At 41.5% G+C, this 20,003-nt stretch overlaps 1 protein-coding gene across 1 annotated transcript in view; it reads left to right on the forward strand.

The window, feature by feature from the left end:
- The first annotated feature begins 436 nt into the window (after positions 1-436).
- figla (folliculogenesis specific bHLH transcription factor) overlaps positions 437-20,003 on the forward strand; it is a 38,200-nt gene continuing 18,633 nt past the window's right edge. The window contains exons 1-5 of the mRNA XM_036144627.1: positions 437-539; positions 647-850; positions 2,733-2,879; positions 2,977-3,066; positions 7,056-7,205. Of these exons, the coding sequence (XP_036000520.1) occupies positions 665-850; positions 2,733-2,879; positions 2,977-3,066; positions 7,056-7,205 (573 nt within the window). The 5' untranslated portion in view covers positions 437-539; positions 647-664. The remainder of the gene's footprint in view (positions 540-646; positions 851-2,732; positions 2,880-2,976; positions 3,067-7,055; positions 7,206-20,003) is intronic.

The raw sequence follows: 20,003 nt of genomic DNA on the forward strand, positions 1-20,003 counted from the left end.
GGTGCTATCTATGTTCTGCTGTAAGTCTTTGAGCAATGAATTTGTCTTAAAGTTATAGACAGGCAATATTTCATAAAGTGTTATATCTTTTTAATACTCTAAGTGTTTGAGAGACAATTTGCGGCAGCTAGTAGTGACACTTCCGGTGGCAGCAGGAGCCGCTGCGACCGAGAGGAGGAGAGTTCTATTCAAACTGGTAGGCCTGGTTTTCATTTGTAACAAATAAGCAACCTCTGCCTGTGTGTGTGTGTGTCGCATTGTATGCTTTGGGCCGTGTGGGTCTGTACTGTTTTGCGCCACACGCATCGAGCGCGTGTGGACTGTATTTGTGTGTAGGTCAAGCAGCCTAGTGCATCTCGCTGAATCCAAGTTGTGATGATTCACACAAACACATAATGTATTTCTGTGCCGCGCGCATGTCAATCGCGTGGGTCAGGTGTGGTGATGGTTTTGTGCGGACCCTCCGATAAAACCCTGCAGGCGACCCTGAGCACCGCCGCTGTTGGCGCCAGTCTAATTAACGGCACGCTGCAGGACAGGTGTGTTTCTCCGCTCACCCGGATGTTCAGCTGGAGTCGCTGCGCAGACCGAAATAAAGTGGAAGGAGCCCAACGCATGCTTTTATTTCTTTTTTTTCCCTCTGCAGTGAGTGCGAGGAGCAGCAATGAAGGTCCCAGAAGCAGAAATAATGAGTGATATTCTGAAACGGCTAACCGGGGAGTCTGCTCTGCCCCTTTACTGCAGCATCGAGAAGTTCAAACGAGGCAGAGACGGCTTGTACTTTGTTGCCGAGGACTTCAACGAAACCGTTAAGAAGAGAGAGTTGGTCAACGCCAAGGAACGACTTAGAGTGAGTATTACTAAAACTTATATTGTGTAAGTTGTCGTTAAAAGTCAGGTGGTGAATGAAATGTTTCTTATTAGCTACTTATCTGTTAAGCCGTGGTAACTGAACTAGCTTGAAACTGTAACTGCAACTTGACAAGACCTCTAGTGGCGCTTGGAACAGTTAGCAAGACCCCCCCCCCCCCCCCAAATAAAGGAGTGGTTCTGCAGGTGGTGACGTCAGACCACTTCTCAGTTCCAATGCTTTCTGGCTGACGTTTTGCTCACTTTTGAATGCTGGTGGTGCTTTCACTCTAGTGGTAGCATGAGACGGAGTCTACAACCTACACAAATAGCTCAGATAGTGCAGCTCATCCAGGATGGCACATCACTGAGAGCTGTGGCAAGAAGGTTTGCTGTGTCTGTCAGCGTAGTGTCCAGAGCATGGAGGTGCTACCAGGAGACAGGCCAGTCCATCAGGAGATGTGGAGGAGGCCGTAGGAGGGCAACAACCCTGCAGCAGGACTGCTACGTCCACCTTTGTGCAAGAAGGAACAGGAGTACTGCCAGAGCCCTGCAGAATGACCCCCAGCAGGCCACAAATGTGTATGTCTGCTCAAACGATCAGAAACAGACTCCCTGAGGGAGGTATGAGGGCCTGACGTTCCCAGGTGGGGTTATGCTTACAGCCCAACACCGTGCAGGACGTTTGGCATTTGCAGAGAACACCAAGATTGGTTAATTGTGTTTTTCACAGATGAAAGCAGGTTTACACTGAGCACATGTGACAATCTGGAGATGCCACAGAGAACGTTCTGCTGCCTGCAACATTCTCCATCTTGACTGGTTTGGCAGTGGGTCAGTAATGGTGTGGGGTGACATTTCTTTGGGGGGGGGCACACAGCCCTCCATGAGCTCGCCAGAGGTAGTCTGACTGCCATTAGGTACAGAGATGAGATCCTCAGACCCATTGTGAGACCTTATGCTGGTGTGGTTGGCCCTGGGTTCCTCCTGATGCAAGACTGTGCCAGACCTCATGTGGCTGGAGTGTGTCAGCAGTTCCTGCAAGACGAAAGCATTGATGCTATGGACCGGCCCGCCTGTTCCCCAGACCTGAATCTAACTGAGCACATCTGGGACATCATGTCTCGCTCCATCCACCAACTCCACGTTGCACCACAGACTGTCCAGGATGTGTTAGTCCGGGTCTGCGAGGAGATCCCGCAGGAGTCCATCCACCACCTCATCAGGAGTATGCCCAGGTGTTGTAGGGAGGTCATACAGGCAGTTGGAGGCCACACACACTGCAGAGCCTCATTTTGACTTGTTTTAAGGACATTACAGCAAAGTTGGGTCTGCCTGCAGTTTGTTTTTCCACTTTAATTTAGAGTGTGGCTCCAAATCCAGTCCTCCATAAGTTAATAAATTTGATTTCCATTGATAATTTTTGTGACTTTTGTTGTCAGCAAATTCATCTATGTAAAGAACATAGTATTTAATAAGGATATTTCCTTTATTCACATCTAGGATGTTATTTTAGTGTTCCTTTATTTTTTCTGAACAGTGTATTTAAAGTGCTTTTCCAGAGTGAGTTCATTGAAAAACCTTGTGGTCTACTTTCATTTGCATATTCAATAAGGGTTTATTGTAGTATCATTCCAGATAGAAAATGGAACAGTTATTTTCATGTCAAAGATGAGCGTATGCAAACCTGATCGGAACTAAAGAGCTCTGCAATAAAAGCTGCTTGTTTCAGGGGTCTTAAATCCTATCTTTGGGATTTGAAAAAGAACAAAGCTGGTGCTTTATGCTAAACAGGAGCATTTAGTTGCATCAGTTTACTGCAGATCTACCAATATTCTTGCCATGTTAGTTTTTATCTGACCTTTGCCCCTTTTTGGGTGCAGATCAGGAACCTAAATGCCATGTTCTCTCGCTTGAAACGCATGGTTCCACTGATGCGGCCAGACCGAAAGCCTAGTAAAGTGGACACACTTAAAGCAGCCACTGAATACATTCGACTGCTTCTTGCAGTTTTACATGATACTGAAAGTGTGAGTACTTGATTCAGTTACACTCATGACATACAGACAGGTCTGTCTCCAAGAACAGTGCTTTGATTTATTTTGAAATGATTTTTCTTATTCCCAGAATGCTGGCACGAGGACTGATTTTCTAAAGAATGCGATCACCTATGGTCAGACTGAAGACATTGGCAATGATTTATGGAGAATTGATGATGTGAGTGTTTTCTTTTCACTTTATAGTTTGAACCAAGTTGGAACTTTAATGCTACAAAACCGTTTTAATCATTAGAAATGACCAACGCGAACCTGTTCGTCTGAGTATTAGTACGACTTCCTTCTGTTTTGGGAAAGGGGCCATATGAGGATGTATGATGCAGCTCAGTAAGGTACAAACAAAAGCTCAAACAGAATACCTGCAGCTGATTTGTTACTTTAGTAATTAGCCATGTTTCCATCCAGTTGTTATGAGTTTTTAGCAAACATTTAAGATGTTGCAAAAAAATGCAAATTAGGCGTGTTTCCCTCTACTTGTTTGGAGTGAATTAAACAGGCTATGCAAAGCATAGGTTTGTAAGACATTGACGTTAAACATGGCTGTAATACACCGGAAATAGACTACACAGGAATGTGCTGCTATTGGGTAAGTTGTAATTTTGTCATGTCAAGTAGTATTGCCGATGTTATTTGCAGTCTGGAGATATTGAGAAAGAAAGAAATGCAATCCCCTTTTTTTTTCCTTACTGAAAGTAGATTGAAAGTAAGGGGGGGCTGAGGGAGTGAAGGCACACATGTGGCGAAGATCAACAGTGGCACATCCAGAAAGTTCCAGAGTTCTATGCATGTTATAGGAACATCCAGTAGGGATGTCTAAAGTGAAAACAGCTGATCAGTCATATGAGGTAAATGTGGAAGCACTCATTGCTCTTTTTAAATAATTATGCAGCTCCAAAAAAACCAAAATGGATTAACTGGCAAATTCTTCAGACAGAAATTATGTTTGGCTTCTCCCCTGTATGTCAGGCTATAGGAAAGCTTAAGAGTGTAACAGAATGGATTTTCTGTCCAAAAAATTGTTTTAAAATTTGTGACTTGAGCCTGTTATTATTAAGTGTAATTCTCAGTGGACAATGGGCAGATCAAAGCCTAGAACCTAGCAGGGACGTGCAGAGACCGTTGGAGGGGCAGGTGCTCAAAGTTAAAAGAGGGCACATGGGGCACGGATTTAAAACATGATACAGAAACATACCTTGCTATACATCCTGCTGAAATGTACCAACCCATACTATAAAGAATGTAACATGGAATCAAGGGCGTAGGTTTGATTTGAACTTTAACCCTAGGGACACTTCATTGCTCTGACATCATTGGTCCTACGCAGTATGCATGCTCCTATTTCTTTATGCTTGACTTGAGCGTCAGGGCGCGTTTCTTCTGTCTAAAGAGAAAAGCAGTATTTCTTACTACATTTATACAAATTTTATAAGCACGACACACACTAGATGCTTTTTGTTAATCTGGTGGCCTAGTGGTTAGAGCATTGATCTTGGGTCCCAGAGGTTCTGAGTTCAACTCCCACAGACTACCATTCTGGGTCCCTGAGCAAGACACTTAACCCCGATTGCTCCCCTGGCGCCGCACAGTGGCAGCCCACTGCTCACCAAGGGGATGGGTAAAGATGCAGAAGTGAATTTATCCATTGTGAGATCAATAAAGTTCTATTATTATTATAAATTATAAAGCAGCGCCCGATCTGATGAACGTTGAATTGAGACTTTTTTCCCACTTTGAAAAAGTTTGCATTTGAACTTACCAGCAACAGAGACCTATCAATTTTTACCATCTGCAACATTTCAAACACATTTCTTACATCATATATCTGAAGAGTAGATAACAGCTTCTCCTTACCTACATCTTCTCAGACAATTAAATTATTTCCCTAACAATAGTGAGTTGTCGATGTTTAAATGTGCAGTAAATCTTAATACATAAGGAGCATGGAGGACCCAATACTGTACTTTGAGTAAGATTGGTGACACCAAAACTGAATTGTTTCATGAGTGGTTGTCCATTTCATCACTCAAATGAGAACCACATACTATTGGTATATACTAGTAAGACTAATAAAGAACAGCAGATAAAACTTTAAGATATGTTAAGGCCTATATTAAATTAATTTTACGACCATATCAACAGATTAAATACTTTTTACTTTTTTGGTGTACCAAATTACCCTCGTAATGAAGTAATATTTTATGGATTAAGTCCCTGATGATAAGAATGTCTAGCTCCGCCCCTGGTTTGCACTAATTTACTAATAGACAGTGTGGAAATCTTTGTACAATAAAAGCAATGTAAATAGTGTTCCTCGGTTGTATTTGTCGTAATTCTAATTCTAGAAGTAGAAATAGTGAAATAAATAGCACTATCATTTTGTGAAATCCTAATTACGCTATTATAAATAAGTAAAAGTCTAAACAAAATATAGCAGTTGTTTAGGCAGCATATAGTGTTGTTGTGTTGTATATCTTATAAAAGAAATATCACCTGCTATTTATACCTGAACTGCATCAGAGGGTCAACAAAAAAATTAAACAATAATAGCAACGAAATATTGGTAAAAGGGAAACCCTCACCTTTTCTTTTTCAGGCAGCTGTGGCTAAGAATCAGAATTTTTAATAGTCTACAGTCTTTGCTTTTCCATCTTTCCAGCCGGCTTCAGAACTCCAGCCTGGCACAAAATATTTAGTTTTATAAAACAGATTAGGTTTCTGTTGATAAATGCATTATACTTCAGAAATAGATGCTATTTTGAGATGCTAACGTTGGTTACTTACATTTCTCAAGTTCCATAAATCAAAACTCTCTCGCCTGTTTCTTTACAGAACTGCACTCAGCAGCTTTCACCTATTTTACTGCAGATAATTAGTTTCTTAACTGGGACTAGTTCCGTGGCCTAGTATTAATTGTGGTAACCACAGTATTCCTGTATGATAACTGTAAAACTGAAATCTCCGCTCCAAGCAAGCACGCACACGGACAGACTAGAAAACAGCCAATCAGAAAGAGGGAAGGCGGCATTTAAAGCAGTATAACCAATGACAGTGGAGTTAAACAGCACAGAGCACAGTCAAGTGTGCTGCAGATTTAAAGGGGCAGGACCACTGAGCTATATTATACACTGGAGTGCTGATTTTGCCAAAAAACTGAAGTCACTGGCCGCCATCTTGCTACTCCCTACTATCACATAATCCCATAGGATTTGGTTGCAACAACAAGCAGTTTTCTGACTGTGTGAAAATATTTCACAGGTAATTCTACAGTCAGTGGATGTACTAACACTATTAACTACTAGGAAATTAGGTGCTGAAATATTTTACATGTTATTCATATTAAATATATATATATGTATATATAAGTATGTGTATATGTATATATGTGTGTATATATATGTATACACATATGTAAATATATGTTTTTGTACATTGTTATTTATATATTTAGAAATGTTAAACATATATATTTAAATGAATAAAATGCAAAATATTTCAGCACATAACTTTCTCAGTACTTGATATTTTTAGAACATAACATAAAAGTATATGGCATTTGACATTTTAAAAGTCTTAAGCCCCCCCTGAACATGAGAAAATCCGATGCTGTAGCGCACATATTCCCTAGTTACTGGGGGGAAATAGGGAGTACCAATATGGCGGCTGGTGGCTTCAAAGCGACTCGTTCAAACAGACGGTGATTAGCACTCCAGTGTATAATATAGCTCAGTGGGCAGGACAGATTGGCCAGCGTGAGGCAGCGGAGCTGGGAGCTGCGAGAGGAAAAGTAGGACAGAGTGAGGGTACGTTATGTGGATCATGTAACCAGCCACGGTAGATCTAAATTATTATTCTTTTGGACATGCACCATGCACACACACACCAACAAACACGCACACATAAAAAAAAAAAAAAAAAAAAACCTGACAAAAGGGCACTTTGGGCACCAAGGGGCAAAGGGGCAGGTGCTCAAGCCCCCTCCGCCCCCCCCTCTGCACGTCCCTGGAACCTAGCCCCACTAAAATTGGACGTTTCTTAAAGGCACACTTTCTTAATGTCTTATTTTAAGACATTATCTTGAACTTTGTAGTAGAAAGAATTCCTATCAAAACAAATGTTTGATTTTGTTTTTTGTTTTTTTCCCCTTGGAAGCTGCTTAACATAGATGAGCACCTGGAAGATGGATTCTCTTTGCCCCCAGAATCGGCAGCGGAGGACGGCGACGTGCCCAGACTGGTGTTGCAACACTGTGTGATGCCTCCGTACCAGTTTATCATCCAAGTTGCACCTGATCAAGCTTCGGTATATATTTTTGTTTTTCAATTTTTGTTGCTCAATTCTTTGAGTTAATTCTATATTTCATATAATCCGTCTTCATTTAACTTTTATTTATAATGCACTTTACATTTCAAAGAAATCTCAGTGCTACAGAGCAGAGAGCTAAAAACACCCCTGGAACAGCACTTTATAATCACCATTCACCGAATAACATAAATAAAATCATAATACATTTTCTAAAAAAGCTTCTTTAAACAAGAATATCTTGAGGCCTTTTTTTAAAGACCTCCAACACAGACACTTTCAGGGTCTCTGGGAGGGCATTCCAGAGCTGATGGCAACTGCCTGCAAGCCCCTGTCTCCCACAGAGGAGAGTTTGGTCCTGGGTGGGTGAAGGCAGTAGGAGGAGGTGGTGGACTGGAGGTTTCGTGAGGTAGTGTGTGTGGTGTGAGTAACTTGCTGAGGTAGCCAGGGGCAGTTCCACATATGCATTGGTAAGTAAGGAGGCAGCGCTTATATTGAATTCTGTATTGAATGGGCAGCCAGCAGAGTTTGGTGACATTTTTGAGGTGGATTAAGATTTAATGTAACCATATACTATAAATGTCTCAGTGCTTAAGGCACACGTGTGTTGTGTACTGTAACAGCTTGAAAATGCGCCTATAAGACTGGTGACGGTTCTTAAGGCTCCCGAATACTTGCGCAGACATGAGTCCACATATTTAACATTCCGGTTAAAAAGATGGTCACAGAAACTGATGATTGACAATTTTTTATTTTTTTTTATTTTTATTGAACAACCTAGCATGTGAACCTTAAGGGCTACAAAATAAAAATGCCATTAGTAAATCAGACAGTATGTTGACTTTAACCTTTTTACCTTATTAATTTACCATGAATTCTTAAGGATAAAAAGTTTATCATTTAACGTTGAGTGCTCATCTTTTATCATGTAAAATTATTCAACTGTTTATTATTGTGTTTTATAATTCCTTGTAGGATGAAATGCATAATAATGCAACAATCTGTGACTTCACATTGAAACTTGTAAAATCTTTGTATTGCTGAACATGCATGACTAACTTGCCAAAGAACATTAGCACGCTCTACTGGGCAAAAACACAACTACTACTCTTAATAGCAACATGTATGCTCCTTGAAGTATAACTAAATATGCATTTACACAACAAAACGCTACTACCAACCTTGTTCCCTCATCAACCAGATAAACACTTATGAACCAATTGTACAATACAGGGAATATCCGTAAGGACATTTAAATGCATACTGAAGTCGGGCTTCGAGCAGACAGGTACACGCAGAGCTAAATATTTACGACTACCAGCTCACTACCAGCTGCTTGGCTGCAAGAAGTCTTAACATCAAACTGTTCTCTATGTGACACCGAGCTTGATGCACTGGGCTTCTCCAAGCAGACGGTCGCAAGGAAGCCCGATATCACAGCTCCTCTCTGTGCGCACTGAGGTGTGTGGTGGGTGCCTGCTGGAAGAGAAACTGCTCTAGGTGCTCAACTACCTAATAAAACATTTTACCTTCCCTTCCTTAAAGAAGGGATTTTGAGATTGGAAGTTGCTAAATTCAAGCTGAGCTGCTACCTCTACAGATTAGTGAAGAGGGATTGTTTCCAGATAAACTCATAGGGGATCTGTAATGGTGACTAACTTGGAACAACATTTTTAATCATGTTCAACCCATTCACAATGCCAATCTAAGTTGGCAAACATTATTTGAGGGAATAACATTTTAAATAATGATTTGCTCAGTAAAAATATCTTTGACCCTTGATTTTATTAATGCAATTATTCCTCCGGGAAGCTAGGGGGCTCTGTAGCGATTGTTCGGTTGATGGTTTAATCCTAAAATTATACAAAACGCCATTAAATTGACAATCTTCCATATTAATGATGTGCTAAAGCTCATAACACTATCGAAAGATGGCGGAGTGAAATGAAAACAAGCATTATGTTTGCAAAAAAGAACCATAGCGTTTACTTGGGCCGTAATGTTACCCAGGAAGTTAATACCGCCAATGCTAGTGGGCATTCAGCGCTAATTTAAAAATCCTTGAGCTCTATTTGGTTGTAATGAGTGGACCGAAAAACACAAACTTTAATATCCCATCGGTGTATAAAACCCTTATAAAGATAAAATGTTATAACTGCAAAAATGCATCCAAACTAAGTCAGCAAAGCTTAGTTACTGCGTTTTTAAAGCTTGACCGAGCAAACACGCTAGCATTCTGGAAATCAAGTAAACTACTTAACCTTTCCTGCCTAACCTGTCTGCCTCTGTCAGTTCAGTTGACTTTGGGCATCCAATTGGAAGAAGGTGGACCAGGGTGAAGGCTGGTTGTCTGAGCAGCGAGCAGGCGGCTAGCTCAAAGAGGAAAATATCCTTCATTTGGGAAACCGGGTTTGGGCTAGCTGTAGGCAGCTCTGGGGATGGGGTGCGTTCGGGCTGTGGCAGCGGGGACCTGCACTCAACCTCCTTGGCGTAGCTGCTTGTTTTGAGGGCCAGTGCAGGTTGCAGCGGGTGACGTTAGATCAGTTTTCCTCTTAGCAATGCCTGACCGCCAGAGAGGAGACCGCTCCGACGCAGCTTTCCTGCGACAGCTAAGAAAGTTTTAAGCAGACCGTTTCCGTGGCAGTCGGCTGTTATGTTCTGTTGTTACTTAGCCTGGCTGGCACTGCAATTGTTCGTAGGTGATCGAGCCCAGGAGGCTGTCTCCCCAGTGTGAACCACTCATCACAGGCAAAGAGAAAGATGAGCCTGGGGGAGCTTGGCTACATAGCAACGGCACCCTGCTGGAGGGTCCTCGGTGTCTGTAAAAGTGTCTAATTTCTTTATGGTTTACAATATACAATCTGATTTTATATTTCACTTGGCTAAAAGCACAACATGCAGTAGGCTACATGCAACTTGACAAGTTCCCCTCTTTTAAAAAGCAAAAATACTACTTAGAACAACATTTTGTAACAATATTTCAGTTTAACATCATGCAAGAAACAAACTAGTGTTCTTTCCTGCTATTCTACCAAAGCAATGAAGCATCTGCCAAGCGATGAACACATTTAACCTCCATACAATTCCTTCGCCCGATGCATATTGTAGTGGGTGGATATAAACATCTTGGGTTGAATCTTTAACTTGCAAGAAAGCTGCTTTCATGTCCATAGTTTATTTTGGCATATGACCCAAGATTATTTTAAGGGTGAGTCTTAAGGAAGTTATTGTGGGTTCATTTCATCAAAGCTTTCATCCAGTCTAGCTATGGGTGCAATGTCCATCTGTGTTTTCGTGTGCGCACATCCACCTCATTGATATGCATTTCTGACCTTCTTTTGCCTTCTTTTGCCTCTTGAAATGCATTGTTTCCTTTCCAGTTGTCAAGTTCAGCTTGTTTGGCTTGTGAGGGGAAAAGGAATCCTCCACCACTAATATTTCATCTGTTGTTAATGTACGACTTGGCATTTGAATGCTGTAATTTCAAGGTTGTTTACTTTTCACATATCAACTGACCCTGTTGATCCAGAAACATTCTCTGGCTCACTGTATTCTAAGTTGTACCAGTTTGTTTCCCAATGGCCACTCTTGCCCCCCACCCCCCAGGTTATTTTGGACATTTTTTGTTTTATGTATTTAACTACTTGTCCTGCTTTCAGTTTCGGTCCTTTGCTGTCTGAATGAAAAATAGAACAGTTTCTATTTTATTATATTTTAAACCGTTCAGTTCAATTTTATTTATATAGTGCCAATTCACAACACAAGGCACTTTACAAAGTCAAATACAAACAAATCATACAGACGGGAAACTTTTTGACCAATCTAGTGAGGAGTGAAGGTTGCTTGTCTTGACTCTGCTGGGTTTCCTCAAAGAGCGTAGCGCCACAGGACAGTCTGCATTGTCCATGGCTTTGCAGCAATCCCTCTTACTGAGCATGCATGAAGCGACAGTGGAGAGGAAAATTCCCCTTTTAACAAGGAGGAAAACCTCCAGCAGAACCAGGATCAGTGTGAACGATCATCTGCCTCGATCAACTTGGGGGTTGGAGAAGAAAGAGCAGAGACACAAAAGCACACAATGATCCAGGAATCCGTTCTAGGTTATATGGCAGGGCTTTTCAAATTCATTGAATGTGAGCCTCCCCTTGGAATAGGTAAAGATAACCATGCCCCCCAATGCAGCAAATGCATCTTTTTGTTTTCCTGGAATGCTGTGTTTCAAAAACATCTGATAGCCCAGTACATGTTTTTTTTTTTTTTTGTATTTATTTTAACAAAGTACATTCAGAAAAAAGGCCTATTCATAAAATATCTATCCAATTATTTCCATCTTACAGGCTACTTTTACTGAAACATCACAGACCAAGGGCCTATTTTTAAAGTTGAACTGTCATTAAACAAATTCATAAACAATTATTTTCAACAGCAGACAAACTGAACTAAACAGATGCGGATGTCAAACTGAACTCACGTCAACAGGAGACATCAACTGAAATAATAATAAAAAAGATGACCTTAATTTAACAGACGTCAACACATTCTATATTCTGATTTACTTTTTAGGCTAATTACACACAATTTTAACCTATTGCTATTTTAACAACCAAGCATTTTATTATTATTATTATTATTATTATTATTATTATTATTATTATTATTATTATTATTATTATTATTATTATTATTATTATTATTATCTCTTATTTGAGGTTTGGCACTTTGTTTTACCTTTTGTTAAAGTGCTCTTTAAATAATAACGATGATGATTATGATCAGAATAGACTTTTGCATCACCTCCCAGAAGCTGGAACGAAAAGACACAAATATTTTTCACACCTCACTTAGTAACTCTAATATTCTAAATATTTTAGACTAAATATTTTAGGCTAAAATATTAAAGTCTAACTCTTGGACTGAATGTATTTTAACGCAGATGCATTCAAATAGTCACCAGAGTAAAGAAATGTATATTATATGTGAATTATGTGCGCCGTTTGGAAGTAATTTCGATAAACTTGCTGTATAAGCGAAAGAGCCCGAACATTCTTTAATCGGGCAGCTCCGGAATGTGACGTCACAAACAGAACTAGTACTGTGCATCCGGCAATAACACTGGCTGCTAACACTATATATATATATATATATATATATATATATACTATATATATATATATATCTATATATATATAGTATCTACATATATATATATATATATATATATATATATATATAATGAATAAATTGAGTTTGAACAAGGTGAACCTGAGGAGACTATATCTAACGCTGCCCAAGACATAGAGCCCATGCTCTATTGTAAGTACCCCTCAATCCTCGCTCATGAAGTGTGAATTGCATAAAACACTTTTGTCACTGCCAGCAATCCAGTCCTTTCGCGTTTCTTTTACGAATTTATCCCATTTCTTTCAGACCTTTTGATCCACTGGCCAAGTATGTAGCGCTACTTTCTGGCCTGCACTAGACCGCAGTGAAGTTGGTTTGACATTGGACATTCAAGCTCCGTGGAGTCAGCGGAGCACTCTTGACAAACAAAAATCAAATCAGATTTGTTGACGGTCCCACCGCGTATGGGAGAAGGGAGCAGCTGAGAGACGCTGGCCGAAATTGGAGTCCTTCAACCGGATCAACCGTGAGCTAGATCCCGCTGACTGCGGAGCTTGAATGTCCAATATCAAACCAACTTCACCACGGTCTGCACTAGGCCTATAAGCGACACTACAGCCACGAACTACGCACCTAGAAGGCATTTTATTGTGGACTTAGTTCTCTTTTTCTTTTCTTTTTTCTTTTTTTTTTTCAAAGCGCTTGCTCAAAGTAGATGTGGATTAGCAGATTTGGTGTGTGAAAGAAGATATTGGAAAACATGCATATATATCCTTGTTCGTCGTACCGGTTGTACAACGTAAACGCTTGTGTCTCTATGCAAGTTCGCTTTGCGTATTCTCGGTGTTCTTGAACTGACGTCTCGCGTCGGAAATGGCCGATCGTAAATGGAGGCAGCACTCAAACGCGGAATACCATATCGGTGTAAAAAATTTGCAATATTTCATATTTAAACCTAATTTGAACACTTTTGATACATGAATATTCAAAGTTTACCTTGTTCTGGAAGTTATTAAACGGTTTTCAAGATTTCTTTTCAGTCCAAGAGTTAGACTTTAAACTTTTTATTTGTTTTTCTTTTTTTTTTCTTTAATCCCACAGTAATGTTTAGTAATTTCTGCCAAAGGCTGCAGCATTTTGATTTAATCCATCTGAATGCAGTATTTGCAAGCCATACTCTGATTGGATGGGGGAAAAAACCTGTCTGTGATTGACTGGTGAGGTGGACAGTTTTTTGAAGTCACGAGTGCAGAAACAGCAGAGTGAGCACACAGTTGGTGTTGAGTGTGGAATGAGCAGGTGCGCGCGAGCAGAGATGGAACTGAGTGCGAGGACAGTGGGTTGAGAAGAGTTTATCAGAGTTGAGCGCGTGCCAGAATGGTTTTGAGCGTTGAGTTGTCTCACTGCGCGCTTGACTGGTTCCTGCACATTCAAACAGAAGGCAAAAATATCGCTACATAGTTTCAATGAGCTGAGCGGCAGCGCTGTCTTCTTCTGTCTTTTTCTCTGTCTTCTTGTGCCTCCCCTGTGACTCGTTGGCGCCCCCCAAGGGAGGTGCGCCTCACCTATTGAAAACCACTGTTATACGGTAATGGCATATGATCTGTCTTCCCTGAATGTCACCACTACCAGAACGCCACACCAGGTGTACCTACTATGAAGAAAAAAATTACAGAAGAAAAAGTTGAAATAACAATGCAAATTTCAAGAACAGTGTGGGAAAAATAGACCCTGATATCCTCCAGCAGCATAACTACAGAGATAGCTCAGGGTAGCATAAGCCACTCTAACTATAAGCTTTATCAAAAAGGAACGTTTTAAGCCTAGTCTTAAAAGTAGACCAGGTGTCTGCCTCATGGACCTAAACTGGGAGTTGGTTCCACATGAGAGGAGCCTGATAGCCAAAGGATCTGCCTGCCATTCTACTTTTAGAGACTCTAAGAACCACAAGTAGACCTGCAGTCTGAGTGAAGGGCTCTGTTAGGAACATACGGGGTAATCGGATCTGTGACGTTTGAATACCGTATTTTTTGGACTATAAGGTATAATAAAAATCCTCAAATCGTCTAAAAAATGTATGCTGCACCTTTTTATATATGATTACCGTTGTGCTTACTGACTATTTTTTTTATGCGGTACAATGTGCTCAAATCTGTTAAAATGTGTAAGCAAAACTTTGGTAAGCAACAAAGCCACTCCGCTCGATATTCGGAGCATTACAGTACACCGTGTCACTACCTGATTGGACACTTGAGCGATCTACAAGACGGCCTGACTGTAATGTCGAAACTAGAAGTGCATTAATATAAAGGCCCCCACATACTGGGGTGTAGTTCACTCTGCGGAGGTCCACGCCCACGCGAGGTGTACTCAAGGCAGTGTTGTGCTATTGCACTCTTTAAAGTTATTTAATGTTTAATAAATAACTCTCTGTTAAGTATTGTCTGAATATCAGCCCAAGGCTAGATATTGGGACAATGGTTGAAAGCAAGGATTTGAGCACTGGCGTTCTTTTAACAGCAAACTCTGCACACATAGAATAAGGAGTGACAACTTCTCAAATTCAAGAATTTAACAGAAATAAAATGAACATCCAGAGAACCGTCCGTCTGTTTTCTTCTGCTTATCCGGGGTCGGGTCGCGGGGGTAGTAGCTTCAGTATGGAGGCCCAGATGTCCCTCTCCCCAGTCACCCGGGCCAGCTCCTCCGGGGGAATCCCAAGGCGTTCCCAGGCCAGCCGAGAAACATAGTCCCTCCAGCGTGTGCTGGGTCTTCCCCTGGGCCTCCTCCCGGCGCCTGCTTCACAGCAGACACTGCACCAATCCGCCTGTCGATCTCCCGCTTCATCTTCCCCTCATTCGTGAACAAGACCCCCAAGATACTTGAACTCCTCCACTAGGGGCAGTACATCCTCCCCCAACCCGGAGCTTCAAGACCATGGTCTCGGATTTGGAGGCACTGATTTTCATCCCGGCCGCTTCGCACTCGGCTGCGAACTGCTCCAGTGAGAGCTGTAGATCACGCCCTGATGAAGCCAGTAGGACCACGTCATCGCAAATAGCAGAGACGCAATCCTAAGGCCACCAAAACGGATCCCCTCAACACCTTGGCTGCGCCTAGAAATTCTGTCCATAAAAGTTATGAACAGAATCAGTGACAAAGGGCAACCTTGGCGGAGTCCAACTCTCACCGGAAACAAGTCCCACTTACTGCCGGCAATGCGGACCAGACTCTGATACCGGTCGTACAGAGACCTGACAGCCCTTATTAAAGGGTCCGGTACTCCATACTCCCGGACTACTCCCCACAGGATCCTTCGGGGGACATGGTCGAATGCCTTCTCCAGATCCACAAAGCACATGTAGACTGGGCAAACTCCCATACCCCCTCCAGGATCCTGCTGAGGGTGTAGAGTTGATCCAGTGTTCCACGGCCAGGACGAAAACCACACTGCTCTTCCTGAATCCGAGATTTGACTATCTAACGGACCCTCCTTTCCAGAACCCCTGAATAGACCTTACCAGGGAGGCTTAAGAGTGTGATTCCTCTGTAGTTGGAACACACCCTCCGGTCCCCCTTTTTCAATAGGGGGACAGCCACCACAGTCTGCCAATCCAGGGGAACTGCCCCCGATGTCCATGCAATGTTGCAGAGCCGCGTTAACCAACACAGCCCCACAACATCCAGAGCCTTAAGGTACTCAGGGCAAATCTCATCCACCCCTGGGGCCTTGCCACCGAGGAGCTTTTTAACAACCTCGGCAACCTCAGCCCCAGAGATTGGAGAACCCGAACCAGAGTCCTCAGGCTCTGCTTCCGCAATGGAAGACGTGTTGGTGGGATTAAGGAGGTCTTTGAAGTATTCCGCCCACCGAAGCACGGCGTCCCAAGTCGAGGTCAGTAGCACATCACCCCCACTATAAACAGTCTTGGTACTGCACTGCTTCCCCCTCCTGAGGTGCCGGATAGTGGACCAGAATCGCTTCGAAACTGTACGGAAGTCTTTCTCCATGGCCTCTCTGAACTCTTCCCACGCCCGAGTTTTTGCCTCGGCGACCGGCCGAGCCGCCTGCCGCTTCGACTGCCGGTACACATCAGCTGCTTCCAGCTGCTTCAGGCCAAAAAAGCCCGGTAGGACTCCTTCAGCTTGACAGCTTCCTTCACCGCTGGCTCCATGGGCAAAAGCCCTGCCACCAGATGCTTGCCAACGTGCCCCACCTCCAGGCCCGCGTCCAGGCGAGGGAACACAAAATCCATTAATTGTACTCGTCATATGGGGCTTTTTGGGCTGCTCTTTGTATGGTCCCTCACCTATGACCTGTCTGCCTTGTGTGACCCTACTAGGGGCTTAAAGCCCCTGACAGCATAGCTCCTAGGATCATTGGGACACTCAAACCCCTCCACCACGGTAAGGTGGCAGCCCAGGGAGGGGCTGCCACGTTGGGTTGAATGTTAAGTAAAATACTCCATATCTATTTGAGCCCTCGTAGAAATGAAAAGAAAAAAACGCAGAAGTTAAATTTTTGACTGGGAGCAAATAAAAATGTCGTCCTCTCTCTGCGTGCTGTCATCCTTTTATTGGCGCAGGGGAGTCAGCCGTCAACCTGAACCGGCACGAGCACTGATACGCATGACACGCCCACACCGCTGCCGCCGCTGCTGCTGGGGGGCAATTAGTGGTAGATGCAATTTCTTGACTATACTCACGCCCAGAGCTGCAATACTTTTCTTTGTGATTCAGACAGGAGCAGTTTATTTTAAAGATGCGGTTTTAACGCGTATTCAGATCAGAACAGGGAAACCGGCAACCGGTAGTGGGGGCTGAGGGGGAGCTGAGGTGTGTTGCCATGGTCGTGTCTACCTGCTGGATGTAACCACTATGAAAGTTTTTATCTCATTTTTAATAACATCTTTATGGAGTTCTCTGTTATTACTCTGTGCTGCTCTACCAATGTGTTCTTGCTCGTTCGCTCATCATCAGACGCAAATAAATATAAATGTTTTCGTGTTTGTATTTTGCGCTGTAAATTGTTAGTCATACTCAGATTTAGAAGCTGGTACACAAAATAAATAAGGTGAGAAGACACAGAGGTAGATCCGAGTTTAGTCCGTGAATCCACCTGGATGGTCGCTTTAGAGACGTTTCAGGTTGTGGAGGGGTGGCCGATCTGAGCATCTCTTTCTTTCGCTTCACGCTGAGTCACTGATGCACCTGAAAATCCTCAGGATTCTGTTGTGGATGTTGTATGTAACTTTATTGCAATTTAAGTCAAAGTATGTTCTAACTCTATTTACATAACCTTTGTTATGATGGTTGTGTTGTTGTAACTGCAACTTTTTCTTTCTTTCTCCTTTTTGTTGCATCAACCTAGTTGGGAACGTTTGGGAACAGCTGTTTTTTTTTTTTTTTTTTTAAAATATTGAAATATCTTAGTTGTTACAAGATTGCCACAATCTTCATAGAATTACATTTTAAAAATGAACAAACAAAAATGTGTTTTAATGAAATACTCAATTATTTTCAAAAGCTGAGCCACATCAGAGGGTTCAAAGAGCCTCAGGTTGCCGACCCCTGACATAGATGGATTCGTTACTCCGGCGTCTGGTTACGCACAAGTTAGACTGCCGATTTAGCTTCAATCCAGCCTGCTGTTGTGAGCCCAGTCAGGTCCTCTACACGAAGAGAACCCCCCCCCCCCCCGTTCTTTTTTTTTTTTTTTTTTGCTCCAGGAACGACAGGACAGTTTCACAGCACATTTTACTCTGCTTGGTCTCCCCAGTGTGGCCCCTCTCCTAGAGAGTCCACAGGCAAGAAGAGAGATAAGTGAGGTGTAGCCTGGCTTCATAGCAGGGCACCCTGCTGTGAGGGGCAGTGTCATGTTTCAACACAATCCCTATTTTATTTATTTATTTACCCTCATGGCTTGATGGCACAAAAGCAGACTCTGTGCGTCTCCGCACATGCAGGTACGTGTCACACTATAAACATCGGAGACAAGAAGTCTTTATATAGAACTGTTTTATGTGACACAAAGCTTGATGCACTGTTTAAAAAAAAAAAAGGCAAAATTATGGTAAAACATTGCCAGGAATGTACTGTTAAAAAAAGAAGGGGGGTGGGGAATCTGTACAAGACAAAACGGTCCATTGTTTTGGTAACATTAAATCTTACATTTGAAAACATTTTTTTTTCAGTCATTGTAGAAAAAATAAATGCTATAAATCCTTGAACTGTAATGTCCTGTGAAATAAAAAAGCCCTTTCCATAGATTTTTGCATTCATCTGCTGTAAAACATGGATGCATTACAGTTCTTTTTACAGTAATTTGTTTGTTTTACAATGTGGGAAAACATTGTTATGGTAAACTTTTAAAACAACTGAAATGTGGTAAGCCTTTTAAAGGCTTTGTCAATAAAAAACTCACTAAAATTGTAAAATTCTATTTCAACCAATTACATTTCATGGTAAATTCCTGGCAACCACAGCTGCCGGTATTTTACCGCTAAAAATATAGTACAATAGATGTGCAAGATAACTTGTTTGGTGTAAATTTTACATTGGCAACTTAAAGATGCACAAATTTAATCAAGGTACGGATTATCACCGAAAATCAATGACAATTGTAAATAACATCTGGGAAAAAAGACTGTACAGATCATTGTCTGCACGATCACAAATCACTATAAACCTTGACAATGTAGCATATGACTGGTAATGGTTGAACAAAAACATGAAAAATAGTCACTTGCCCCTCACTGAACAGGAGTAATAAGTCACTGAGTCTGGACTTAGTTGAAGATAGCCCTCAGACAGATCAGGTTTTGAATGTACATGACATCAAAGAGACAAGTTCTGCTGGAGAAGTCAAATTGCTGACCATTGGGTTTTCACTTTGGATTGCGAGAAAGAAAATAGACAGTTACCAACGTTTGATCAATGTCATGCATACAAAACATTAACAAAGACAGACAAAACAATATCTTTAAGCTTTCATAAAGTATCTCTTAGAAGTTACGGTTGCAGGTCTTTAAATCTAGCCACAAGGTGGTGGGACAGACCCAAAAACAACTCAAAACGCAAAAATTCTAAGTTCTAAAACGGTATCAAGTCTAATTTTTAATAGAACTTGAAGTTCCATTAAAAATTAGTTTCTAAAAGTTTATTTTAGTTTCTAAAAGATGTAGTTCCTCACATTAAATCTATATTTTATACCATTTATGGGCAGAAACATGTACCATCAGAAACTGAATTTGACTTGCTAAAACGGAATCTGGATTTACATAATTTGAAATGAAATTCTTTGGTTTGAAAAGTTATTTAGGTTTTGAAATTGAAAATCATTGCTTTGAATACTGTTTTACTAATGTAATTTCAGTTCCATTTCATTTCTATTCCTTGGTCGTGTATCTGGGTGCTTTAGAAAGCAGCTAATAAAGATTCCAAGTTTTATGTGGAACAGCTTAAATTATTTAATGGCGTTTTGACTTTAAGCATTGAAGCATTTCAGAGCATGCTGGATATCATTAACTATTTCAAATGATGTTGCACTGCACTGCCTCAGCTCAAAGTGTCATTAGAGAAGTTTAACCCGATGTTACAAATAGGTCAGTGAATCTGTGATGATTAAGTATTTTTTCATGGACCCTGACGACATAAAAATAGAATAATTTTTTAACT

This window comes from Fundulus heteroclitus, chromosome 12 (assembly GCF_011125445.2).
Source record: "Fundulus heteroclitus isolate FHET01 chromosome 12, MU-UCD_Fhet_4.1, whole genome shotgun sequence".
Taxonomy (NCBI): domain Eukaryota; kingdom Metazoa; phylum Chordata; class Actinopteri; order Cyprinodontiformes; family Fundulidae; genus Fundulus; species Fundulus heteroclitus.